The sequence below is a fragment of the Halichoerus grypus genome, chromosome 11 (genome assembly GCF_964656455.1).
Source record: "Halichoerus grypus chromosome 11, mHalGry1.hap1.1, whole genome shotgun sequence".
Taxonomy (NCBI): Eukaryota; Metazoa; Chordata; class Mammalia; order Carnivora; family Phocidae; genus Halichoerus; species Halichoerus grypus.
Genome location: NC_135722.1, coordinates 23,472,206 through 23,496,517, shown reverse-complemented (window position 1 = coordinate 23,496,517; position 24,312 = coordinate 23,472,206). Strand labels below are relative to the sequence as shown.

The 24,312-nt window shown below is 51.2% G+C and overlaps 1 protein-coding gene across 14 annotated transcripts in view; it reads left to right on the top strand.

Annotated features, from left to right (window-relative positions):
• The window catches only part of PRR5L (proline rich 5 like), a 142,092-nt gene extending 128,609 nt beyond the window's left edge, over positions 1–13,483 (top strand). For 12 of the 14 annotated variants that reach the window (XM_078058188.1, XM_078058187.1, XM_036112440.2 and 9 more), the window contains 2 exons: positions 2,510–2,636; positions 10,716–13,483. In XM_078058188.1, the coding sequence (XP_077914314.1) occupies positions 2,510–2,636; positions 10,716–11,110 (522 nt within the window). In that variant the 3' untranslated portion in view covers positions 11,111–13,483. The other 2 variants (XM_078058193.1, XM_078058194.1) reach the window with 2 other exon arrangements.
• The last annotated feature ends 10,829 nt before the right edge of the window (positions 13,484–24,312 follow it).

The following is a 24,312-nucleotide window of genomic DNA, read 5'->3' as shown; positions in this document are numbered from 1 at the left end:
GTCTCCCTCCTGCAGCGCCCCAGGGCCCTGGGAGAGATTGCATAAGCTTCTAAGATGGTCCACTTTCATGCGGGCATTTGGCGCTGTTTCCTGGAGGGTCTCGTGGGGCGAGTTCTGGCCCGTGTTCTTCCTTACTCTGGGAGCCGTAAAGCTGGGAATGTGACAGGGATGAAGAGGGGTTTTTGGCCCATCCTCATCTATCTTCTTGAGTAGCAGGGCGCAGCTGCTGGATCTCAATGCCCCTGGACCATGTCCACTGCAGGAAATCAGGACCCCAGTTAGAATTGCTCCCTTCTCCCCCCAGGCCCTCACTTGCCCCAGTGCCACGAGATCTGGGGCAGATTTCTCCTGGCCTGACTCTCATACAGCGAAAAGAGCCATTCCTCAGGCCTTCGTGTCTCCCTTTTTTGGTGCTCTTCCAAAATGTCCCCGAACAAACCCCTCCCTCCCCGACATGTGCAAGGGTCTCCAAGTTCCCTGTTCTGGTTGTATGCTTCTGTCCCCAGGCTGCCCCGGGGAGAGGCTGAGCCAGAGATTTTGACCATCATAGAGATCTGGTTCCTCCTGGCAGGTGCAGCCAGGTCCTGAGATCATCCTGGGACAGTGCCTTCTGAGGGGCCCCCGTGCAGTCACCCAGGGTCCCGTGCCAAGCAGGGTCCTGTGCTTGGTTTATTCTCTCCTGTCGCCATCTTGAAATGCTTAGTAATCTTTGAACAAGGGAACCCTGCCCACATTTTCATTTTGCCCTGAGCCTTGCAAAGAGGTGGCCAGTCAGGCAGCCAGGCTGAGGGCTGTCAGGTTGTCTGTCGGCTGCTGCCCTGGGAGAAACCCATCCAGCTTCAAAGCATGCGCATGTTACCCATTTTCACCCCACCTCTTGCCTCTTCTTCTTTCTCTGTTGTCCCTCTCTGTTGAGTGGGGGGAAGGCTTGGGGCGAGAAGGCAGACAAGAAATATCAAGGAGGAAAATATTGAATTAAAAAAAAAAAAGTTTCCTTAGCTCTGAACACCAGTCGAGGTGGTTTTGGGGCTGAAACTGCCCTGCTCTTGAGGCCTGAGTGGTTTCCGGGGAGCCCGAGGAAGGCTCCCCTCTCCCTTCTGTGGCCTTGAGGATTCCCTTCCTGGCTGAAGCACCCCCAGGGCTTTCCCCCTTTATTTCCACTGCTAGATTGTCCAGTGCTTCAGCCCAGGTTGAGGACTAGGTATCAGAGCCCAGGGGGCAGGAAAAACCCTCCTGCCTTCCCCCCGGGCAGCCCTCACTGCGGTACTATACCGTGGGTCGGAGGCCCACTCCTGTTCATTCTGCATGTCCTCCCTTCTGACCCCTTCCCAGCCCCAACCCCAAGTCTTCTGCCCCGGAACCCCCTTCCCCAGCCTCCTTTGTGTTTCCTTAAGCCAAACCCCTCCCTTCCACCGCCCCCAGCCAGCCCTGTCTTTGTGGGATGGCGTTGACAAGGGGCCAAGTCAGCTTGGGTACAAGGGAGCCCCCGCCTCGCCCAGCCATCCCCGGCCTGTGTGACGGGCCCTTCTCGCTTCCCTCCCCCACCATGTTTTCCTCCAATCCCCCCAAACTCCAGCACAGTGGGGAGTTTCTACTTTTTAAGTGAAGGTGATGTAACCTCTCTTCCGCTCTCAGAATTTGGTGGGACACCCTGTTGGGCTGAGCACAGCTCTGCCCCCCTGCAGCCCCTCAACACAGAGCAAGGCTTCAAGTCCTTTCCAGCGAGAAATTGGAGTCCCTAGGAGTTTGCTGGTCTTCTAGAGAACCTGGGTCACTTTTGGTCTCCTTTTTAAAGGTGTTTGATCGTTGTCATTTGTGTTAGTTGGTGTTTGCTCAGGCTTAGCCCTGAGGACGCCTGTCATGTTGGGCTGTTGAACTAACTCTTCATCTTGGGGTGAATGTATGTCTAGCTCCACAGGACTCTCTCTTCTACTGTTCTGGATTTTTCCATATTCTGTCCCCCTTTCTTTTCTAGCCTCCTTAACAAGTGGCAGTAAGATGGGCTCAGAGCCGAAACAGCCTGCATTCCAGTCCTGGGTTACATGAGCCCTCTGGGTCTTAACTTTCTTATCTGTAGAAGGGGGATGATGAGGGCACCTGGCTCCTCGGGCTGTTGAGAGGCCTCCGTGCTTTGGTCCATGTAAAGTGCTTAGGGAAGTGCCTGCATGCCAAGTATGAAGCAGCCACTCTGAGGGTGGGCTGGGATTACTGTGGTTGGGACCCGTCAGACCTCAACCCTGGAGCTGGCGTGAGGACAGTCCCGCCTGCTCCGAGTGGCTGGGGCCCGATGGGAGAAGCCGCCGCGGGGCACAGTTCTGATCACTGTGACCTATGGCAAGTGACTGGGGCTTCGGGCCTCAGATTCCTTCATTCCAGCCACGACGATGCTGTCTGCAGGTATCACGGCTCTGAATGTAGCGGGAGGGCCGGCGGGATTTGCTCGCTGAGTGCCAAGCTGGCCCTGGCCTCTTTTGACTGACCTTTGTCTCTCTTGGATGTTTATTTCCAGAGTGTTCACGAGCCCACAGGCCCCAGTGAGGGTTACTTGCAGCTGGAGGAACTGGTGAAGCAAGTGGTGTCTCCTTTCCTGGGCATCAGTGAGGACCGCGGCGTCTCGGGTCCCATGTCCATGTCAGGTAAGGGGCGAGGCTCTCAGGCTGCGGGGGCCTCGGGGAGAATGCTGCCCGCGATGTTTTCCTGAGCCTGGGTTGTGTAGCAAGCGCTTTGCTTCTCATGTGGGTCCCGGCTAATCTGTGCATGTTAATCACCCGTGCTTCCCGCTGGCCTGCGTCGGGGTAACCTCCCCGCTTGACGAGTTCTCCCCAGGGACTGATACTGCGCCTCTGTGGTCTTGCTTGTCTGATCTGCCTCTCTGACTAGTGGCTTTGATCTTTTCCGTGTTCCTGCAGTGTTCATTTTCCCGTATCTGATAGCCAGAAACTGGGCCTGATTGCAACGCCCCCCACACACTTGAGTGGAAAAACCACCTGTGGTAGATTTTCCCTTGAAAGCAGCTTGAAATGGGAAGACAACTCGTTTGGTGTACGGCCAGATGAAATGGAGCTGCTGTTGTCCCCCCCTCGCCGGCCCCTCCTTGTCCATAGGTACCGCCAGGGCCTGCACGCCAGGGAAAGGCGCTTCTGGACTGGGGACAAGTCCGGCTGGTGGCTCTAAAACTAGCATCAGTGTCAGGGTCTGCACTTGGCACCCCGGAGAATCTAGAGGTGAATTGCATCTGTTCCTTCTCTCCGTGAACCCGCAGTCCAGATGGGGAAATAGCCATATAATAGGCTTATCATAAGAGACATTCCTCAGTTACCTTTTGAAATGAGAGCCCCCCAAATGCAGGAATGTCCCTATCTCCAGCAGCCTTAATGGGACGCATATAGTATGTGGTCCGCGTATAGTAGGTACTCCAAAACATATCTGTAGCTGGATGACAGTCAGTTGTACCCCAAGGGAGGGGTGACCAGCGCCTGTACAGGGGTGCAGAGGCGGAAAGGGATTCCCTGAAATTGGAGTCTTTTGCCCTGCTCTCCTTGCTTCAGTGGAATTGTAGCTGAGCGTCAGAGAAAAGGGCAGAGGCACAGTGTCCAGTGAGGTTCTGCCCCTTCCTGGGCCTCACCGCTGCAGGAAAAGCAGGGCGGCTGGGAGGTTTCCTGGCCGCTTCATGTGTCTCTGGAGACACCGGCGTAGCCACGGCCGCCACACATCTGGGGTGCTGGCCCCAGCCCGCCCTTCCTTCCTGCCTCGCTCACTCACTCATGCCCCCCAGGAGCTGGTACAAGCCAGAGCGAGTAACGGTGCCTGCTGAAGGACAGCCAGCAGCCGTGAGCGGGGGGCCACGTGCTCTGCCCTCCCTGGAGCCCGCCTTCTGGCTTCGGCCCACCAGCTCCCCAAGCTTGGGCGGGACAATCCAGGCAGATGTCAGGACACAAGCAGGTGAGCTGGGCCGTGGCAGGGACCTGGCCATCGGCCGGGCCTGGAGCCAGGGGTAAGGATAGATTTGGAAGTTTGTTCAGGGAGTACTTCCTCTAAGAGGGGATGCCTTTGGCTTTCCGGTTAAGCTCAGAATAATACATACTTTTGGCAAATTATAAAGTAAAGGCCTGAGATTTTCTTATACCAAGGACAAGCCTCGCCTCCAGGCTGTTGTCTCAGGAGGGGCAGAAAATGACTTTTTTTTAATAGTTTTTTATTATTATTGTTATTATTATTATTATTATTATTTTAGCAAGTGTGTCCTGACCCCCCCCCCCCAGGTACCTTGTGAGGTGAGGTGCTGCAGGGATACCCATGACTAAATGGACCTGTCTCTGCCCTATGGTGCACACGGGCCAGTGAGGAAGTCACAGACAAGAGATCACAATGACTCATTAGTGTGCACGGACTCTGATCGGGGGAAGCGCATCAGCCATGGGGCCCACGGCAGGGGCCCTTCCCCCGGACTGGGAAATCAGGGGAGGCTCCCCGAAGGAAGTGATACCTGAGATGCGTCCTGTAGGATGAATTTGAATTAGTCCCTGTTTGCTTCCCTGTTTGCTCAGCTATCCCAAGCAAAGGGAAGGATCTTTGGGAGGGCTCTGGGGTAGGAGGAAGGGAACAGGAGGTTGGAGCCTTTGAGGAACTGGAAGACCTTCAGAGTTACAAAGTGGTTGGTGGCAAGGGAAGGCACAGGCCACAGACTACATCTTGGGCAGGCACTCTGCCGGGCGGGCTGGATACCGTACCACAGAGTGGGCACCACTGTACCCATTTCACAGGTGAGGCAAATGAGGATTAAGGTCACTCAGCTATTGGAGCTGGGATTTCAAAGCCCCAGGTTGGTTGCACCCTCACCCCGGCCTCCCCCTGTCAGTTTCCAGAAGGTGATCGTGATTTTACTGAGGGGCAGCTGAGGAGGTGTTCCTCCCCCTCATTCCTTAGCCCAACAGAGTTCCGGGGCCAGACATTTCACCCCAAACCTCTGCATACTAAACAGCTAAAATGGTCACAATGGAGCCCTTCCCTGTTGAGGACACCCCTTTGCCAGATAAAGTGAGGACTCTCTGGGCATTAGTCTTCCCCTCAGTAGAACAGAGGCCATAACTTACGTCTGTCCCGCCTGAAGGAGAGGAGTGTGGAGATCACCAACCGAAGTGTAAAGCCACAGGAGGGCTTTGCCATGGTTCACTCAGGGCCCACCCAGGGCTGGGAGTGGCCAAGGGCAGTGGGAGGGCTCATCTCGGAAGCCCGCTCTTCTGCCTGTCCTGTTGCAGGTGCTGCCCAGACGCTGGTCTTCCTGGTACGGCCTGCTGAGGGGTGGCTGCTGTGCTGACCTCAGTCTCAGACTCAGGAAGAAACCTCCTAGGGGAGGTAACCAGAGCCAGAGAAGTGGTTTCTCTGGGGGGGAGGCGCACCTGCCCAGGCCTGTCTGACCCCATGGGGATTCTTGGGAAGAGTCTCTTCCTCTGAGCCAGGCCGATGGGCTTGAGAAGTGAGCCTCACCCACTGACGTGCAAGGCTTGGAGGAGAGAGAGAGGAGTCTGAGGCTCGTGTTGGAGGACGGCGTACGATGGATGGCTCTGTTCCAGAGCAGTCACTTTCCTGGGGTGGTGGGGATGTGGAGGTGGGAGGAAGAGTGAAAGCTTTAAAAAAAAAAACCAAAAAGATTGGTCAGAGGCTGGGCCCACATCCTACCTTTCTAGTTCCCAAAGCTTCCAGACTGCTGCCCTGGCTGCTTCCAGGGCCCTCGGAGCAAACACGCAGAACACTCAGCATGCTGTGTTCTCCCACACAAAAGCCCTGGCCTCCCACAGATCGTCCTCCATTGTGTTTCCAGGGGGAGGGCCCTTTTCCTCAAGATACTGTAACTTCTCCTCGTGACAAGTAGGCTTTCATGGGCTTTCAGGTGCCTGGGCCTGGAGAGAGATGCCCACAATGGGCTTGGTGTGCAGAGGTCACAATACCCACATTATGGCGGCCACTCCTGCGAGCCTGGGAGATCAAAGGCCTGGGAACCAAGTCCCCCACAAAGGGGCTGAGGACCGCCTCATCCAGGCTCTGCTTCTCTGGGGGTTTGAAAGGAGCTGCCATTGCTCGCTCGGGTGCAAGGGGATGAATGCCAGAGCTCAGTGGGGCGCCTGGGGAGTGAGGAAGGAATAAAGGCCCCCCAGCCCCACCCCGTGTGAAAGGCAGAAGGAGGCGGTCCGGAGGTGGGTGCTAGCCGTGGTGGCAGGACCCGGCGCCTCTCCCAGCTCAGAGAGCACCACTACAAGGAAAGGACCCATTTCAGCCCCCAGGAGGTGCCCACAGCTTCATCAGTCTCTTTAAGGGAGAGTTCCTTCTCTGAGTGGCAGGGCCTGGCTTTCCCTGGTACAAATAAGAAGGAGGCGGGGAAGGTAGCGGGCAGCACCAGTGTGGGTAGCTGTCTCAGCTCCCAGCCCAGTATGTGGCCTGACCCCACTGGGGACGCAGCTGACGTGCTTGTCTGAGGTTGGCTCTGGAGTCTGGTGGGAGCTTATCGAGGGAACACTGTCTGCCCAGGGGACTCAACATAGCCCAGCGGCCCCTGTGGTCTCCGTTCTGCCCACACCCAGTCCTGGGAACCAGAACGTTCCACCCAGAAGGCAGAAGAGTCCTAGGCCGCTCCTGTGAGTCATGAGCAGGGAAGAGCCATCAGGAGAGAGGCAGGGCCAGCCGCAGAAGGAACAGGGCCTTGAAACCACAAGGGCCTGGCTTCAGCTGTGTGGCCTGGAGTAAGTTACTTGATGTCTCTGAGCTGCAGAGGGCTGAGCACAGAGAAGGAAGAAGGGGCCCTGTCTGAGCACAGGACCCAGGCAGAGCTGCTCCCTGCTGTGTTACGGGCCCCAGCTAGAGGGTGGCCTGGCCTCCTTGGAATCACTCCAGATGAAAAATTGTGCCTCTCCCTGGGAGCCCAGACCACATCCTGGCGCTTGCCGTGCTAGGTGGTGCTGCCTGATAATTTGTCCGTCTCCCCCGTAGACTGTCAGCTCGTTGGGGGCAGGGAACACGTGGGGACCCTCGTACCCCAGGCCCTAGCACAGTTCTCGGCTCTGAGGGAGTGAGTGAGTGAATGTCTGGGTTCCGTCCGTCAGTCGCTCTGGAGCAGGCCCCTCCGAAATGACTGCTCTTTAGGACTTTTCCTCCTGGCTCCCCAGCGAGTTCCTGCCTTTACCTCCACCCTGTCATTTGTTGACCTTGTCTTTTTTTAATTCCATTATAGTTACCATACAGCGTTGTATTAGTTTCAGGTGTACAATAGAGTGATTCGGTAACTCCGTACTTGTTGACCTTATTCTAACAGATCTCTGTGTGCAGGCTTCCCAGGGGGCAGAAGCGGGGGCTCCACCGTCAGCCCTCGGCTTGAATCCTGCTTCCATCGCTAACTGGCTGCAAGGTTAATTAGCATCTTGACTTCAGGTTCCTTTTCTGCAAAATGGTCAGAAGACGAGTGTGGCGGTGAAGCACCTCCTTTTTTGACACAGTACCTCGCCCACAGTAGATGCTCAGCTAGTGATTGCTCCCAAGACCCTACCCCCCACCCCATACAGGCACACACGTACACGCACGCGCGCTGGGCTCGGGCCCCTGTGGCGGGTCCCGTGACAGGTTCGCATTTCTCCCTCTCAGCAGTGACCGCAGTGTTTTGCAGGTCGCAGCTCAGACTGTTTGTTGAAGGAGGAGGCAGGTGTCGTGGGACCCCTCCCCACTGTGTTTCCAGCTCTCAGCAGCAGCTGAAGGGGCCTCTCTTGTTTTTGCTCCCTGTTAACACCCCCAAGGACTTTGGGCCTCTGGGCTAACTCAGTGTGAGAGACAGACGGATAACGGCAGGCACCCATCTGAAACACCTTTCCTGGCTCATTCTGCCGGGCTGGGGCCCCTGGAAATCATCAAACAGATCGTCATTTCCTCTAGAGATGCTGCGTGGGTCCACCGTCTATCCTCCAGGCCCTCAGCTTACCCTGTGTCCTGGGCCCAGCCTTAGCTCCAGCTCGCTTCTCTTCCTGGGTCTGCGTGTGAGAAAGGCTCACCGAACCGTCTAGTCCAGTCTCCGGCCCAGCTGGTTGAGGGTTTGGGCCACAACAGATTTTGCAACTGCCAATCATAGGTGCTTGCTTCTAATGGCTAGCAGGAGACAAATGAATTGTTTTCAAGGGCATTATTTTTAATGATGGTTCTTTAATGGGACCCCGGCTTCTTTGAACCCTTCTGGTGCCTCTGTCTTATAGTTATCGATTTTTGTGATCATAAAAGTAATACATGGTTATTGTAACACTGTGGGAACATTATAGAAACGTTGAGGGTATGAGCCCCCATTCTCCCGAGAGAACCTCGGCCAATGCTTGGCATGGATTCTTCCTTCTCGGTTGCTCCTGGCCATTTTGTCTCCTATTCGTTCTTCCCCAAAGAGAAGAGCCACTGACCCAGCCCTCCTGGCCAATACCAGCCTCTTGTTCAGCACCTCCTGGGGGGTAGCGTTTGCTGTTCATGGCGTCCGAGAGGAATGTGTCTTCCGAGGGCATCCGTGGAGCCCTGAGACAAAGTATTATGCAGTGGGGAAGGTCTGGGCACTGCCGTTCAGAGCCTAAGAGATTGGGCTGAGCCTCAGTCTTCCTCATCTGAACAATGGGAAGAGTGAGGAGAGCCCTGGTGTTTCAAAGGGAGATAGGGACTCAGCAGTGAGAAAATGGATGGGAACACTCAGGAAAATTCTACATATTATTCTTTGGTTTTGAGAAGTAATTATTATTACCTGTCAGCTCCCTTGGGGCTCAGAGCCAACAGACTTGGTGACTCAGTCCTAAGACTTAGGATTTTATCCTCTCGCCATTGGATGTGCATCTGTGCGTATATGTGGACCTATAAAACTGTCAAGTGACAGGAACCACTGAGAGCCTTGCAGATGGCCATGGCAGGTCTCACTGCAATGCCCATCTAGGAGCATGAGCTCTGGAAGTGACGACGGAGTGTGTCCGGGCCCTCCAGACTCACAGGAAGAGCCAAGAGTAAACTAAAGCAGAGTGGGCCATGTGTCCCCAAGGACGGTCTCTGAGCCGCATGGTTTGCTTTCTCTTTAGAAACTAGGTCTTCCCCTGGGATCCTGTCCATGTGCAGGAACACCACCCCGTCATGCTTCTCCCCTCCTGCCCACTGCCTCCCCCTGCTGAGAAAGGGATGGGTTTCTTTTGGGGTCTTCAGGGTCTCAGGGACGTGGGAGCCGTGGAAAGCGGGGCCAGATGAGATGCGGTAGGCGGCTGGCCAGCTGGGAGAGGTATGCACTGGTAGAAAGAGGGACGTGTAACAGAACCCACTTGGTCCTCGGCCCTCCATTCTCGCTGGGGTCCTCCAGCCAGCTCATGATACAGATGCAGTGCCGATGTGGGGGAAGAGGTGCGGTGCCTCTTAAGGAGCAGCGGGAGGTAACCGGCCCGAGACCGAGAGGATGTAGGCTTGTCGTGGCCCTGGCTTTCCTTACTTCTGGCCCCTCAGGCTCCAACCCTGCGTAGCTCCTGCCAAGTGCATCTTCCTGGAGCATAACCCCCAACCTGCCCCGTCCCCCCACGGCTTGTCTGATCACAGAAGGTTCCATCTGGCTTTCAAGGGCCCTCCTGCCTGTTTGTGCACGTCTCCACTGTTTCATGTCTTCCATGTTCCAGCCAGGCTGTGGCCGGATGGCGCACCTGGCTCAGCACCAGAGATGCTGTGTGTGTCCAGCATCTGGAATGATGCTGTCCCTCCCCCCAGCTCCAGTGTACGTCCTCCCTGACACATGGATCCGCTTTTTCCTGCCTCGAAACCCCTTGTCCTTCCCTGGAGATACTCAGCCTATTCTAGTTCTGTGTGCTTCATGTGGGGGTGTCTAGGAAGAGCAGGGTCTGCAGTGGGACCTCACTTCACTCCCAGCTGCACTGTGGCCTAGCTGTGTGCACGTAGGTCAATTATCACCGCTCTGATACTCCGTTTTCTCATCTGTAAAGTGGGAGCTAATAGCATATCATGACTTAAGGTCAGTTTTTAGGAGGAGTCAAAAGATGATTGCATGTCAAGGCTTAGCGTAGTTTCTGGAATGTGCGGAGTGCTCAGGCAGCAGTGGTTTTCCAATAATTTGTGGCCAGGCCTCGTCTTCAGGGTCTGCCTCCACGGGGCCATCTGCGGAGTCTCGCCCATCCCTTGATGGTGCCAAAGGCTGCTGGAATCGCATATGACTTGAACAGAACGCAGGTCACAGCCCCTTGACCTGGTGGGAGGGGCACTGTGGTCCCGGTCAGGATGATTTGGAGGATGTCCCACGGCCCTCGCTTTGACAGCTGAGGTCCCCTAAGCTGGACTTAGGCTTGAGGGGCTAAGTCATCTGCTGTCACCGGGGAGGCCCCTACTTCCTGCTGAACAGAGCCAGAGCGTGTCTTCTAGAAGCTGGTCCAGCCAGTGCCCAGGCCTTTAGAGGAGACTGGTTGAAAGGAAATGTAGGGCGAATGCAGTGAAGCTCAGGCGGCAGCTGGGAAAGAGAACCTGACGCGCCCTGGGAAGCCCTCTGGGGCACCCCCGCTCTGTCCCCGCGTGTCCACGCTTCAGGTTCCTCCCCTGCCTTTCCGCACGTCTGTACCTCAAGCTGTTCCTGGGCATGGAGCCACCACGTCCCTGCTGCCCCAAACACAGGAGCAGGTTTTGCCCCCCCTCCCCAGTGACAGTCTTTGCTGGTTTTTCTCTTGCAGCCAGACGCCACTCCAGGGTCCGGCCCAAGGTCGCGGTCCTGAGCTACGCCTGCCCGACCCCCGCCCTCAGCCGGCCCCTGAATGAGACGGCTCTGACCCCCCTGGCGGAGCAGGAGGGGGAGGCCTACCTGGAGAAGTGCGGCGGCGTCCGGCGGCACACAGTGGCCAACGCCCACTCGGACATCCAGCTGCTGGCGATGGCCACCATGATGCACTCGGGCCTGGGTGAGGAGCCTGGTGGGGAGGACAAGGGCCTGCTCCTGCCGCCCAGCTTCTTGCCCCCGCACCGGCAGTGCTCCAGCGAGCCCAACATCACCGACAGCCCCGATGCCCTGCAGCAGGGGGCCGCGGGCAGCCAGGGGGACTCCGAGCTGAACTGTGCTTCCCTCGGCTGAATGCCCACCCCCAGGACCTCCCAGCCCCGGCCTGACCACCAGCGTGAGCAGGCTCCATCCCCCGGGGCAGGGGCGGGCGGGGCGGAGCTCCCCAAGGGGCTCCTCCTGGAGGCCTAGTCCAAGTGTCCCGGTTGTGAACCTCTCCGTTTTCGTGACTGTGACCCCCCTCTTGGAAGCCACACAGACCTGACTGCCTGATGCTCATTTTCTGCTTGCCTGACTCCGGATCCTCCTCTGCGGGCCCTGCCCCCAGATCAGTGCTGTCGACGCTCCCAACCATATCGCCCAGGGCCGCTGGCTTGAGGATAGTGGGAGGTCGGCTAAGCCACACACGAAGCCCGCAAGGATGCATTGGCCTCCGGAGATCCCCTGTAGGTTCTTGTGATGCGGGGCTGCCAGGAGAAAAGAGGTGGTAGAGCGGTACCTCTCCTGCCCTGTTCTGGGTGGAGCGAAAGCAGGCAGCAGTCCCTGCCAAGCACGACGCTGGGAGCGTGCCTTCCTGTTTTACTTTCAGAATTCCTGGAAAAGAGTTGTCCCTCTGGTGGGTGAGGATCATTCTCCTCAGTATCCAGATCCTACATGCCGCCTTTGACTTTTGGCCCCAGGGGGCCACCCGGCTGGAGAAACGTCCTCTTTGATGAAGCCTCGGCACTCCCCTCTCTGGCCTCCTTCCAAGCTCAAGGAACTAACCTCCCTGGTGGAGTAGCTGGTGCCTTTGTTCCGCTCTCATTTCAGAAACTGACCATTTTCCTGTTGTGGGTGCGGGGCCAGTGGATGTCAACCAAGTAGTCTGTTCCTGGATTTGACTTGAATTTTTTTAATGCGCATTTCAAAAAAAAAAAAAATTGTTTGCAAATATTTGCACGTAGGTTCTTGCATTGCTCATTTCCAAGGGCATGTGTCTTCAAACTAGAAAATAAACAACCCCCCCCCCACCTTAGGAAAAGAGCCTGGAAGTGGTTCAGGGTGCAGGCGATCCGTGGTGGGCAGGGCTCATCAGCCGCAGAGTGCTGGAAGCAGCTGGACTTAAATCCAGAATGGCCTGTGTTTGTGAGCATCACGGTCCGTAGCACTGAGTTAGGGAGGCTCCGTTTGCCTCAAGAGCAGAGGGTCGTAGCAAATGCAATGTCTCAGTGCTTTATAGTAGGGGCAGATGGGGGAAGATGTGGGCAGGACCTTTTGGAGAGAGGTTCGTTCCCTGTGATTAAAGAAGTGCCTGGAATTTCTAACATCTGAGCTCTCAAAATGCTGTTTGGGGCAGCGGGCTTTGGTACTGTGCTGAATCCTTAACACTGCTCCCTCTGGGTCTGGGCTTTTTATCCACCTAGAAGCCCTCTTCTCTTTGTATTTGCCTGTTGGCCCCACCAATAACAGCTCCAGAAAAAAGAGAAGGCTTTCCTGAGTCCTTCTGGTACCTTCTAGGTGTCCTGTTAGTCTTTGGAAACTGTTAATGAGACATGAGCCAGCTTGGCTTCCAATATGGCAGGAGGTGGCTGGGAGAGGACGAGGACAGTGTGAGCTGCCAGCAGGGAAGGCGGCCTTCTAAGCATATCTAAGCCTTGACGGCACATCCCTTCTGGGTGAAGAGCTGGAATATGACCAGAGTCATGCTTTGGATGGCTTGTACTTTTGGAAAGTTAGTTTAAAACGTTGTCTCATTTTTATTCTTCTAAGAGAATGTGGAAGAGAAATGTCCAAAGGAGACCTTCTGAGAATTTCAAACAAAAAATAAGCTCTGTGTATGTGTTGGATGAAGTCCACAAATTGACTAATGTGCATTAGCAAAAGAACATCAGTAAGTAACAACATGATGATTTACTTGACTGCTGGTGTCTGTGCTTACTGGCACTCGGGACTAGTATTTATCGATCCAGGCGAAGTCATTAATCATGCTTGGGTATGCTTTTTTAGTTTCCAACGTTAATGATACACACGCTTGTAAATGCCTTGTCCTTATACTAAACGCCCCTGATGAGGCCAGCAACCATCGGTTAAACACGTGAGCGCTCAGGCTGGGAACGGGAGTGTCAGTGTAGACCCAGTGTACTTAATTGCTGACTGTGAGCCAGTTTACAACTTCACCTTTGATGTCTGTGCCTGATCCTGTGCCGTGGATATTTCACACTGTACAGAGACACTTTTGTTGATGTTGATGGGCATTTTAGCCATCAGACCTGTCGCGAGCGCGACGGCGGGGGTGCTGGCAAGCACTTTTTCTCCCCTTTATGAGACGAAGCTAGGATCTTCTGGTGGCTGCGTTTTAATGACAGGAAGCTATCACGACTCCAAGCTCTGGGTGAGCTCACAAACCAAAAACCTTTCATGTTGTCTGTTTCCAAAATAGATTCAATAAACATCATTTTGTACACGTCATCCTGTCCCCGTGCTGTGTGGCTTAACTGGATCTGCAAGCGCCGTAGTCCCCGGGCTCTTTATGCATCCTGTCCTCACGCTCTCTGCTGGCCTTTCCTGCCTCCACGTCCCTTTTCCTGTTGCCTCCGCTCCAGGATTCGGCAGCAGCCTTACCTCGGCCGGTGTCCCCTGGGTTTTGTTTGCCATCCTCAGCTGGACTGGCAGGTCATTTCCTGGACAAGCAGCTTGTCTGCAGAGCTTGAAAAACACCGAACACAGTCTGGGAAGGCCAGTCCTCTTCTAAAGCCAGCTTGGGCTCTTCCCGAGCGTTTGACCCAGAGGGGACACTTACCGTGACTCCTCATGGACTCTCCCTTCATATACTCCCCTCCGATTCTGTTTGGCAGATGGAAACTTTAATCTATAATCTGCTACTCTCTGCCTAGGTTTTCCTAGGACTGCTGGAGCAGAGTTGACCTGAGATTGAAGGCTTATTAGTAAGAGCATTCAACGCGGTGTGACCCAAGCTGATTGGGAATCCTGGGGGATGCAAAGTGGGGCATGTCCATTCGTGTTGAGCCTTCTGAGGCCATAAGGTGGGAGAGAGCTGTGCTTCGGCAGATTTCACCTCATCGGTGCACTGTCACATCGACTCCTACATCTGCTCAGCTACCCACCGAGTATGTGTGGAGCTGCCATCGCGTTGCAGGCCCTTCTAGTGCTGGGGATGCAGCAACGGACAGCCAGGCAAGGGGCCTGCCTGCTCTCCTGGAGACCATCCAACGGGGGAAGGCTGGTGATCAGGTCAACAGATACATTTCAAATAATGACCAACACTGGGGGACATCAAATGACAGAATGCAGTGGCGGGGGGAGAGGAGAGGGCGGCCCTGGGTCGGGTGGCTAGAGAAGTTCTCTCTGCAGTTGACTCGAGCCAGCCTTACGATCGGCTTCTGTTGCCTGTCCCTGACATCCCAAGTGACCACAGATGGTAATGGCATTGAGTGGTTTAAAACCACACACACTCATTATCACAGTTCTGTAGGCTGCAGTCTGACGTGGGTCTCATGGGGCTAAGATCAAGGTGTCGGCAGGGCTGTGCCCCTGGCTGGAGGCTTGGGGAGAATGCATTCCCTCCCCTTTGCCAGCTTCTGGAGGCCACCTGTATGCTGGGCTTCTGGGCCACCTCCTCCAGCATCAAAGCCAGCAACGGTGGGGGGAGCCCCTCTCAAATCAAGTGCATCGCAGCAGCTTACATTCTGTCTCCCCCTCCCATGTTTAAGGCCCTGTGATTCCATCGGGCCCACCCAGACAGCACAGCATGATCTCCATCTGGACTGCTAGCATCTCTCCTGGGAGGAGAAAAGCCACCATAGGGGGTGCCCAGGGCCCTGCGGAGATGAAACTGCAGTGGGCAGGTGGGTGCTGGTCTTGGTGTCCAGGGGCCTTCAAGCCAGACCTCCACCCACCCTGGCCCGGACTCCCACACTCACTAGGATTCTGGAGTTTCTTGCTCAGATCTTTCTCCGATTTCTAATCTCATATGCTTGTCAGGCCCGCATCCTCCCGTCTGGACTTCTGCCACTGGGTACTCCCTGTGTTTGCCTCCAGATTCCATCTCTCCCCATGGGCGGCCCCAGCGGATCTTTCTAAAATAGTTAGAACTTCTCCCAGGTTTCCAAAAACATCCACACACCTGAACGTGACTTCAAGGTCCTTTCCAAGCTGACCCCAGCTGCCTTTCTAGCCTCCTTTGCTGCTCTGTGACTCCCTGTGAACAGGTGTCAGGCTCACTGGATGGTTCGGTGTCCTGGAAGCTGCCCCCTCTCCCTGCGGGCCCTGCCGGCCGCTTCTCCAGGTAGGAGATTTCTGCCTCCACACGTGTGCAGGTGCTATCCCAGGAAGGCAACAGTATGTGGGATTTGTGTTTGCCTGCCTAGGGCTTAGCAATGCAGAGGAAGTTCTAAGTCAGGTGCATTGGACGAATTAATGGGACGGCGGTAATTCTGACTGCTACTCCTTCCCTCCCACCTATTTGTACAAAAGACCTCTACCCCCTTTCCTTTCTCCGCAGGCAGAGGCCTTCCCCATGCTGCTCTCTAAGCATGTTCCAGCTGAGGCTACGTGGCCCAGTGACCTGGGAACACGGATGGGGGCCAGGTCTCAGCCGTTCCCTGCAGCAGCCCCCCCTTCCTGCTCCAGCCCGAGGCTGCCAGTCCTTGTGCAGCGCTAACCTGTGCACAGGGCTGGTGCTTTGCTCCCGAGCTGGCTGCTTCCTTCCTGGCCTGATTCCTTCAGGGCCCGGAACATGTGCCTGTTGTTGGCACGAGGCCAGGTCTTTGAAGAAGTTCTCCTGCCAAGAAGTAAGCGGGAGTATTCCTGGCCAGTGTGCTCAGGCAAGAACCTCCTGGCCCTAACCCAGGAAAGATCCAGCAAAAGGGAGCTTCAAACTCTGCCCTGGTGTGCCAAGCACTACACGGACCCTCACAACAACTGTGCAAGGCAGGTATCACCCTCATTTTGCAGATGGGGAAACTGAGGTTTGGGTTCTTTTACCCCATGTCCAGTGACCATCCTTCCTCTCTTCCATGAGGTGTCCTGGCTTGGTAGAGGATGAGGAAGCAGAACAACTAAGCCAGGGGCATATCCTCCTCAGCTTGCTACATGGTGAGATGGTTTCAGGGTTTCCAGAGAGTGGAGAAGCAAAGCTGCCTCTCTTGCTCTTCTCCAGCCACTTCTAAAAAAACCTCATGAGGGAAGGGAGTGAGGGTGGGGAGAGTCTGCTGTCCTGAATGGCTGATTTCCTATGCAGAAAAGATTTCAGTGGGTCTTTTTCTTGAAAAATTTAGTTAAGTTTAAATTTGGATTTAAAAATAGTATTTTAATAAGTTTAATAATTAGTATTCATTTAATAAATAATTCAGTTAATAATGTCTTTAGAATCAATATTCAATTTAAGATACAAATTTAAGAGCCTTTCTTTGGCTTTTAAGTTCAACTCACAAATTTTATTATTCTATTTATAAGTCTAGCAGATTCTAGCATTAATTTTGGAGAATTCTTTAAATAACGCTTGGTCCTATTTACAAGCTTAGCTCAGCACTTCAAACACTTTTAAATACATTTATAAATTTAATATTTCTTTTTTAAGTACTTCAGTTTTTCTGACAGTATATAAAATCTTCCCCTTCTAACTTCTTATAGAAACTAATAAATTAAGCTTATAAATAAGGAACACTTTAAATGTTTTTACACTCTACTTAAGCTTAGATGACACCATAAAAAATCACAAGTCTTAATTAATTACTCAATTATACATTTTAAAATGGATTATAAAACTGTCACCGATCAGGGCCTTATTCTCTTAAATACCACATGTGTCTAAAGTACCAACTATGCATAGATTCCTTCCTTACATAAAAGTCTTAGTGCTCTAGTTTGTTTCTTTTAAATCTTCCCACACTTGAGTCTAAAATTCCTGGCGTGCTGGTTGTGAAGCTGTTGTCTCTCAGCTTCAGGCCTTTTCCGCATTTTGGGATGCTGGGGCTGGAAGTCTAAAACCAGTTGTGCTGGGGCTGGAAGTCCGAAACCCCAGTTCCGCTTTGTGGGGCTCCGCCTGTAGGAGGCACTGGAGGGCGGCTGGGAGGCTGGGGTGGGGGTGGGGGTAGTGAGAAGAGACTGCTCATCCCTGTTTCCTGCCTTTGTCAACATCCTGGGGCAGGACAGGTGGGCCCAGTGGCAGCACCTGGGATCAGTTTGCAGCTTTTCCTCCCACAGGCAGCCTCAGGACATCTCCCCTCAGAGCCAGCAGCACCAGCCGGCCTGGGCCCTCCTCCAAGCCCTTTCGAAGTCAACCATCCCCAACTGGGGCTTTTGTTTCCCTCCTTCTAAGGGTGGTACCTGCTTCCTGCACTCTCCACTTCTGAGATTCCTCCATGTCTCCTCTTTGCCAGCTGACTTGTCCAATACCTGATTAACAATTCTGTATGTTAAATTCTCTGTTCCATTGGTAGATGCGGCTTTTGCCCCCTGACTAGACCCTGGCTGATAAACCACTCACTAAAGAAGGCACTGACCTTCTCCGTTCACCCAGGTTACTAACGACCAGAAATTTCCTTTGGGTATGCGACCCAGAGCTGTAGACATGCACAGCGATTCTTCTCACCCTGACCTAAGGACACCAAAACATCTTTTCAAGTAATTTTGGCGAGTGTTCCTCACATTCCTGAGTTTACTGGTGAAGCGTATTTGACTCTTGTCAGAATCCCCAGAGACACTGGATGCTGTTTATGATTGCTTACTCATTAACTTCATAACCTAAGAGACGTGACCTTGTAGGCAATTGTCTTATCCAATTGCCTCGTTCTTCAGTCTCCCTTCAGAAGTATGCCCCTCTCACCAAGTCACACATTAAATTGGTTCTTATTTTCCATGGTCTTTTGGCCTAGGTCTGGGCCTCTGAGAAGAATCCGAAGCACTGTAAATAGAGGCTTCTAAATTCTTGCAGGTTCTTGGGGCCACATAACTTTTAACAAATGCCTAAACTTCAGTCTGATATCAATTAAATATCTCAGCTTTGTCTGGGCGCCAACTTTTTTTTTAAAGATTTATTTTTTGGAGAGAGAAAGCATGAGCGGGGGTGGGGGAGGATCAGAGGGAGAGGGACAAGCAGACTCCACACTAAGTGCAACACGGGGCTCGATCCCACAACCCTGAGGTCATGACCTGAGCTGAAACCAAGAGCTGGACACTTAACGGACTGAGCCACCAAAGCGCCCCTGGGGGCCAACTTATAAGGTCATTCCTCTCCCTGTTGACTGAACTAGGATCAAGTCAGTCGCCTGCCAACAGAAACTTTTGATGCCCACTCTAAGGCAGTTTTGAGAAGGGCTCAATAAATGGAAGTAGTGTAACACTTCTGCTTCTAGCCAGAGGGGAATGGCTTGTATCAGATTAATCTTCCTGCCACGATAATGATAAAAGCTGGACACAATATATAGGGCAACTATTTGAAGGAGCTGGAGAGCACTCAGCACAAGTCTGAATGGCTGTGATCCCTAAGAGAGGCGAAATGTACAGTCATCTTGGTTTTTTCCGAAGGCATTTTCCCAAATCACGGGTTGGGTGGGGGTGGGAGGAGTGGATGAGAGCAGAAAGCTGCCGTCTTACTGGGCTGAGATCAGAGGTGAAGGCTGCTGGAGTAGCTGGAACTCAAAGGGAGGATGATGGAGAGGACCGCATGAGAAATCTGCATACGTGTTTCCCTCCAGTTGTTGGCTGACTCCTAAGCTGAGCACAGCAGAGAACAACAGCTGGGGAGCCAAAGAGCTAAATAGATTTCAGCTGCTGCATCATGCCGAGGAGCCAGAGGTTTGAGTCCTGCAGAGGGGGGGAGAAGCTTTGGCAAACCTCCTGGGCTTTTGGATGAGACCCCAGAAAGGCCAACCCAGTAGCAAGATGGTAGACAAGCACGATAGCAGTCATTATGTTAAATGTAAATGGGCTAAACACTCCAACAAAAAGACCAAGACGGTCACATCAGGTGAAGAAATAACAATATGCTGTCTGTAAGAGATACAACTTTAAATACTGGGACACAGATTGAAAATTAAAAGTATAAACATATACTGTGTAAATACTAGCAAAAGAAATTTGGTGCTGCTAATTTAGAGCCATCATATTTCATAATGATAAAAGGTCTATTCAAAAGGAAGGTAGAAATTATAATACTTAAATTATCACTTACTGGTCATCAACTATATGTCAAGCACCACCCTGAGGATTTCATTCATTATGTTGTGTAATCATCTGAGCGCTTTTTTGAAGTCAACTGTATCATCCCCCTTAGACGAGGAAATTGAAGCTCAGAGAGACTGAACAATTTGCCTGAGGTCACACAACTAAGAAAATGATAGAGAAGATTCAAACCTAGTTCTGTCTGACCTCTTGCCAATGAGCTTAATCACAGCTTTGCTGCCTGTGGTGTGCTTTTTTAAACCAGTTGGAGAGGGCCCCTGAGGGCACAATAGTACGTTTTAGCCCAAAGGGAGGACATTTTGTGGGTACTGCTGGGACTCTGGACTGGAAACCCTTCAAGAGCTAAGACCCTAAGATTGTCTGTCTGTCTCTCACACACTCACACTTCTGTATAAATGCTCTGCTCTTCTATATACCTGATCCCCAAGAGGTACAGAGAACTTCCTATTAATGGACTACTGCAGCCCGATTCTTTGAATTTTTCGGTCTAAATTCTCAAGAATATGGTCAAGTTCAGGAATCATGAAACCACTCCTGATTCAATCAGCCGGCTTGCTGCTAAGGAGTGCCATCTTACCCAGTTTCAGATTTAGCTCTGCTAAGTCCTTCCATTGGAACTGAAGGGGATGGCTCAGCAGTTCTAGAAGAGACTCACCCACTCCAGACTGAATCCATGCATATGTGGGTGGGTGGGAACCAGAGCAGAAAACCCCCAGAGAAGCCTTCCCAAGCCACTGCTAGCTCTGGTCTTCACCTAAAACACAAGCTGTCTGGAGGCGGAAGACAGGCAGCAGGCTCAGCAGAAGAGGTGGGGAAGCCCCAGGAGAGAGCGGGGAACAGACAGGCTCGTCAGGGTGGCAGGGGAAGCTGGAGGAAACCATGAAATGAAGTGTTCTCTGAAGTGGACAGTCTGGGCGGGAGCCCTCTCTGCCCATGAGCTACCAGGGGGACACTTTCTCTCAGGGACAATGGTCATCAACTGCCACTCCTCTTACTACTTGGGCAGGCACCACTGGAAAAGCCTACAGACTGAAGTTTGGGGCATAATGTGCTGTGCTCATGGACAGCCAAGAGGACGCAGGGGCCCTGTGTGTCTTCTTAGCTTCTGGAACTCCAAGGATAATTCTGTAGCAAGTAACTACACTAACCACATTCAATACTTATTCAGGGTCTGCTATGGCCAGGTGCTGGTGTAGTCTTTGCTCTCTCTCTATCATCTCATTGAACCCTTATAACAACCCAGTGAGGTAGATGCCATTATTATTCACATTTTACACATAAAGAAGCTGAAGCACAGAGAGGGTAAATAACTTGCCCCGAGGCCACAGAACTAAGTGGCAACATCAGAATGCGAACTCACGTAGTCCAGCTCCAGAGGCCTTGCTTTTAACCACTGTGGTAAACTCTTCCCCTACCCTTGGAAAATGTAATCTAAATTACCAAGCAGAATTACAGTCACTGGGAAAAGCAGGAGCTTGCTGGGCGGCCCCTTGGAGCCCCTGGTTTCCCATAGAGAAGTGGTTCTACTTGAGGGAAATGCCCTCTGTGAGGATCCCCGCCAGTGAGGCTAGGTCCCCAAAACCTGCCACCTGAGAGCCTGTGAGCGCATGGTAGGGGGCCAACTCCACTGAGAACCCAGAGGTCGCTAGTGATTAAACCTCTTTCTCCTCTGTCACCCCTGTCACTGCGGACAGTCAGACCTTTGTCCATGCCCAGCAAAACTAGCTGGGTGACTTTTCACGAGTTATTTAACCTCTCTTTTCTTCTGTGAAATGCAGCTAATTTTGCCTGCCTTGCAGGATTAGAGAGAAAAAAAACCTGTACACACACACACACACACACACACACACACACCCATATATACACACATACTTACACACATATATGTAAGCATACATATGGCATAGAAAAGGTTTAAGCTGTCTCTGGGTTAGGTAAAATCATGACTGTTCTTGGTAGCATTATGTGTAATAACCAAAAACTAGAAACAACCTAAACATCTATCTATTGACGAATGCGGTAGACAAAACCAGGTATATCCACACAGTGAAGTTCTATCTGGCAATAAACAAGGAACATATTATAGACACATGCTACATCACGGACAGACTTCAAAAATGTTATGCTAAATGAAAGAAACCACCACAATTTGTGTGATTCCATATATACATACGAAATGTCCAGAAAAAGCAAATTTATAGAGAGAGAAGGTAGATTAGTGGTCGCTTCAGGGGTGGGGTAGGAATGGGGATTGACTGTAGATGGGTGTCAGGGATCTTACTGCAGGGATGAGAATTACCTAAAACTGATTAATGATGATGTTCCATCACTTCGTAAAGTTACTAAAAGGAACTTAACCTGTACATCTGAAATTGCAGTTTTTTCTTTTTTCTTGTGGCAAAATATACATAAAATTTGCCATTCTAATCATTTTTAGGTGTACAGTTCGGTGGCATTAAGTACATTCCCATTGTTGTGCAAACCATCGCTACCATTCATCCCCGGAATGTTTTCATCTTCCCAAACTGAAACTCTATCCCGGGCAAGCAGAGGCTCCCCTCCCCCGCTCCCCACAGCCCCTGCAGCAGCCATTTTACTTTCGCCCTCTTCGAATGGGACTATTCTAGGTAATTCGGGTGAGTGGAATCATACAATATTCGTCCTTTTGTGACTGAATCATTTTGCTTAGAATGATGTCTTCAGGGTTCATCTATGTTGTAGCATGTGTCAAAATTTCCTTCCTTTTTTTTTTTTAAAGATTTTATTTATTCATTTGTGAGAGAGACAGAGAGAGAACAAGCAGGGGGAGAGGCAGAGGGAGAGGGAGAAGCAGACTCCCTGCTGAGCAGGGAGCCCGATGTGGGACTCGATCCCAGAACCCTGGGATCATGATCTGAGCCGAAGGCAGACGCTTAACCATCTGAGCCACCCAGGCGCCCAAAATTTCCTTCCTTTTTGAGGCTGAATAATATTCCTCTGTATACAGACCACATTTTGTTTATCCAGTCATCCAGTGAAGAACATTTGGGTTTTTCCACCTTTTGCTTAGTGTGAATAAGACTGCTATGAATATCAGTGTATAAATATCTTGAAATGGGTGGATGTTATGATATGTGGAACATATCTCAATAAAGTTATTTTAAAATAAAACTTCAATTATTTTGTCAAAACTTAGCCAATACATGGTAGATGCTGTTATTATCAATAACTCATAGAATGGCAAATTTGATCAGTAAAGTGAGTTTTAAGAGAATAATAAAAAAAGGAAAAATACAAAAAAAGTACAAAGAAGAGAGATCTGTCATCTCACAGAAAACCCCTGAAAGATTACTTCACAAAAACGACTAAATTTTAATTTTACCTGAAATTCATAGAAGGAACTGAAATGAAGACACTGCTGAACTTCAGATGTTTATTCCCAACACTGATATACTCATTCCTAAGCTATCCCTCTAAAGGCAAAAGAAGTTATGAAAAAATATGGAGGTTGAGTTGGGACACACAGTATTTCTATTTCAGTTCATGTTTCATGAAGCTCAAAGTTTAATCCCTGAGGTGCACAATTGTTTCATAAAAATTAGAGGATATTTCTGATGTTTAAACAAAGTGCCTGAATTTTTAGATTAAACACAAAAGAACAAAGCTGAAAACCTTAGCAGCCGATTCAGTTAAACTTCTAAGAGAAATTATTAGGGAATGACGAGTTTGTAAGTCAGATAACTAGAAAGAGGACAAAACACTTACTTGCAAAAGGAAGAGGAAGTGATTATGGCTAGTGTCTGAAATAAATCCGAGGAGGTTATACGTGACTTCTGACAGTTTTCTCCTCCCTCTGAATCAAGTAGTTCTTGTGTTTGAATATATGCTCTAGCCTGAATTGTTTCACCCAGAGGAGCAGGGTCCACACGCTTAATGTTCTACTATCTTCGCTCACTGTAGAAAAGAATTATTTAAAACTTGGAAATAAGGCAAAATGTTGGGCTGTATGTCCTTTCAAAGTCATACTGGGGAATTATTTAATGAAGTCACCCAAGGATTATTTAATTTTCTAGCTGAATGTATCTGTGTTTGACTTTGCTATTTATTGTTTGATGATAGCCAGATACTGCGAAGTTATGTGTTAATTTGTATTTTTCTATCTGGTAGGAAAGATAACCCCAAAGGTTATGGTTGTATTAGCCTGGAGGATATTAACTAGCTTCTTATTTAACCCAGCGATCTTATTCTAAGATTCTTTTTTGTTTGTTTTGAAATGCTTTTCCTATTGGCTTATATAAATTATTTTTCCTCAAATGCTCTTGGAATCAGCTTTACCACCTAATGGTTCTGTCATAAATTTATGAGCTGAACAAAACCTTTGACACATGTCTATTCTATATTTGAATGAGAGCCATGATTTTACCATTTTAACAGTTATACTTTGATATACCTGACAGACCTCAGCTCATAGTCTCGCCTATCTCCTGGGATTACCTACTCTCTTGTTTTGCTGAAGAGTTACCTGGGAGCCTATTTAGAATGCAGATTCCCCGGCCCACTGCTCAGCCATCTAATTCTGGGGCTCTAGCATGGGGCCTAATGATATGCATTTTCACAAGCACCCCAGGAGACTCTGAGGCTAGTGGTCCTCAGATCAGACCCCTTGAGAAAGCCCCCCAGTGAAGTGGGTGGGGTGATGGTCGTAATGCCATCTTGGTTTTCACTGTTCCGAGTGGCCAGAATAGGCTGGGGTTACACATCTAGGCCTTGGGGTGGATTGGAGTCCAACAGTCCATTTTCTTGAACTTCAACCTGAAGATGGTAGTTGATCTCAGATGTTCATCTACCCATTGGCTCTATCAGAGTGGGGGCGACCAGGAATCTATATATGTAAGTTGAAATGGCAGTTTCGTATGGTTCAACCTAATAATTCCTCAGGTGTTTCTAATTTGAAGCTAATTTGGCAATATGACAATTAGGACACGGAATTTCCAATACTTGGGGAAAGTGCTTTGTAGTTTCATCAGACTTAAAGCCAAAAAAGAAAAAAAAAGACTCCTCCCAGAAAAATGTACAAAGTAAAACTTTTTGCATACAATCTCAGGGGGAATTTA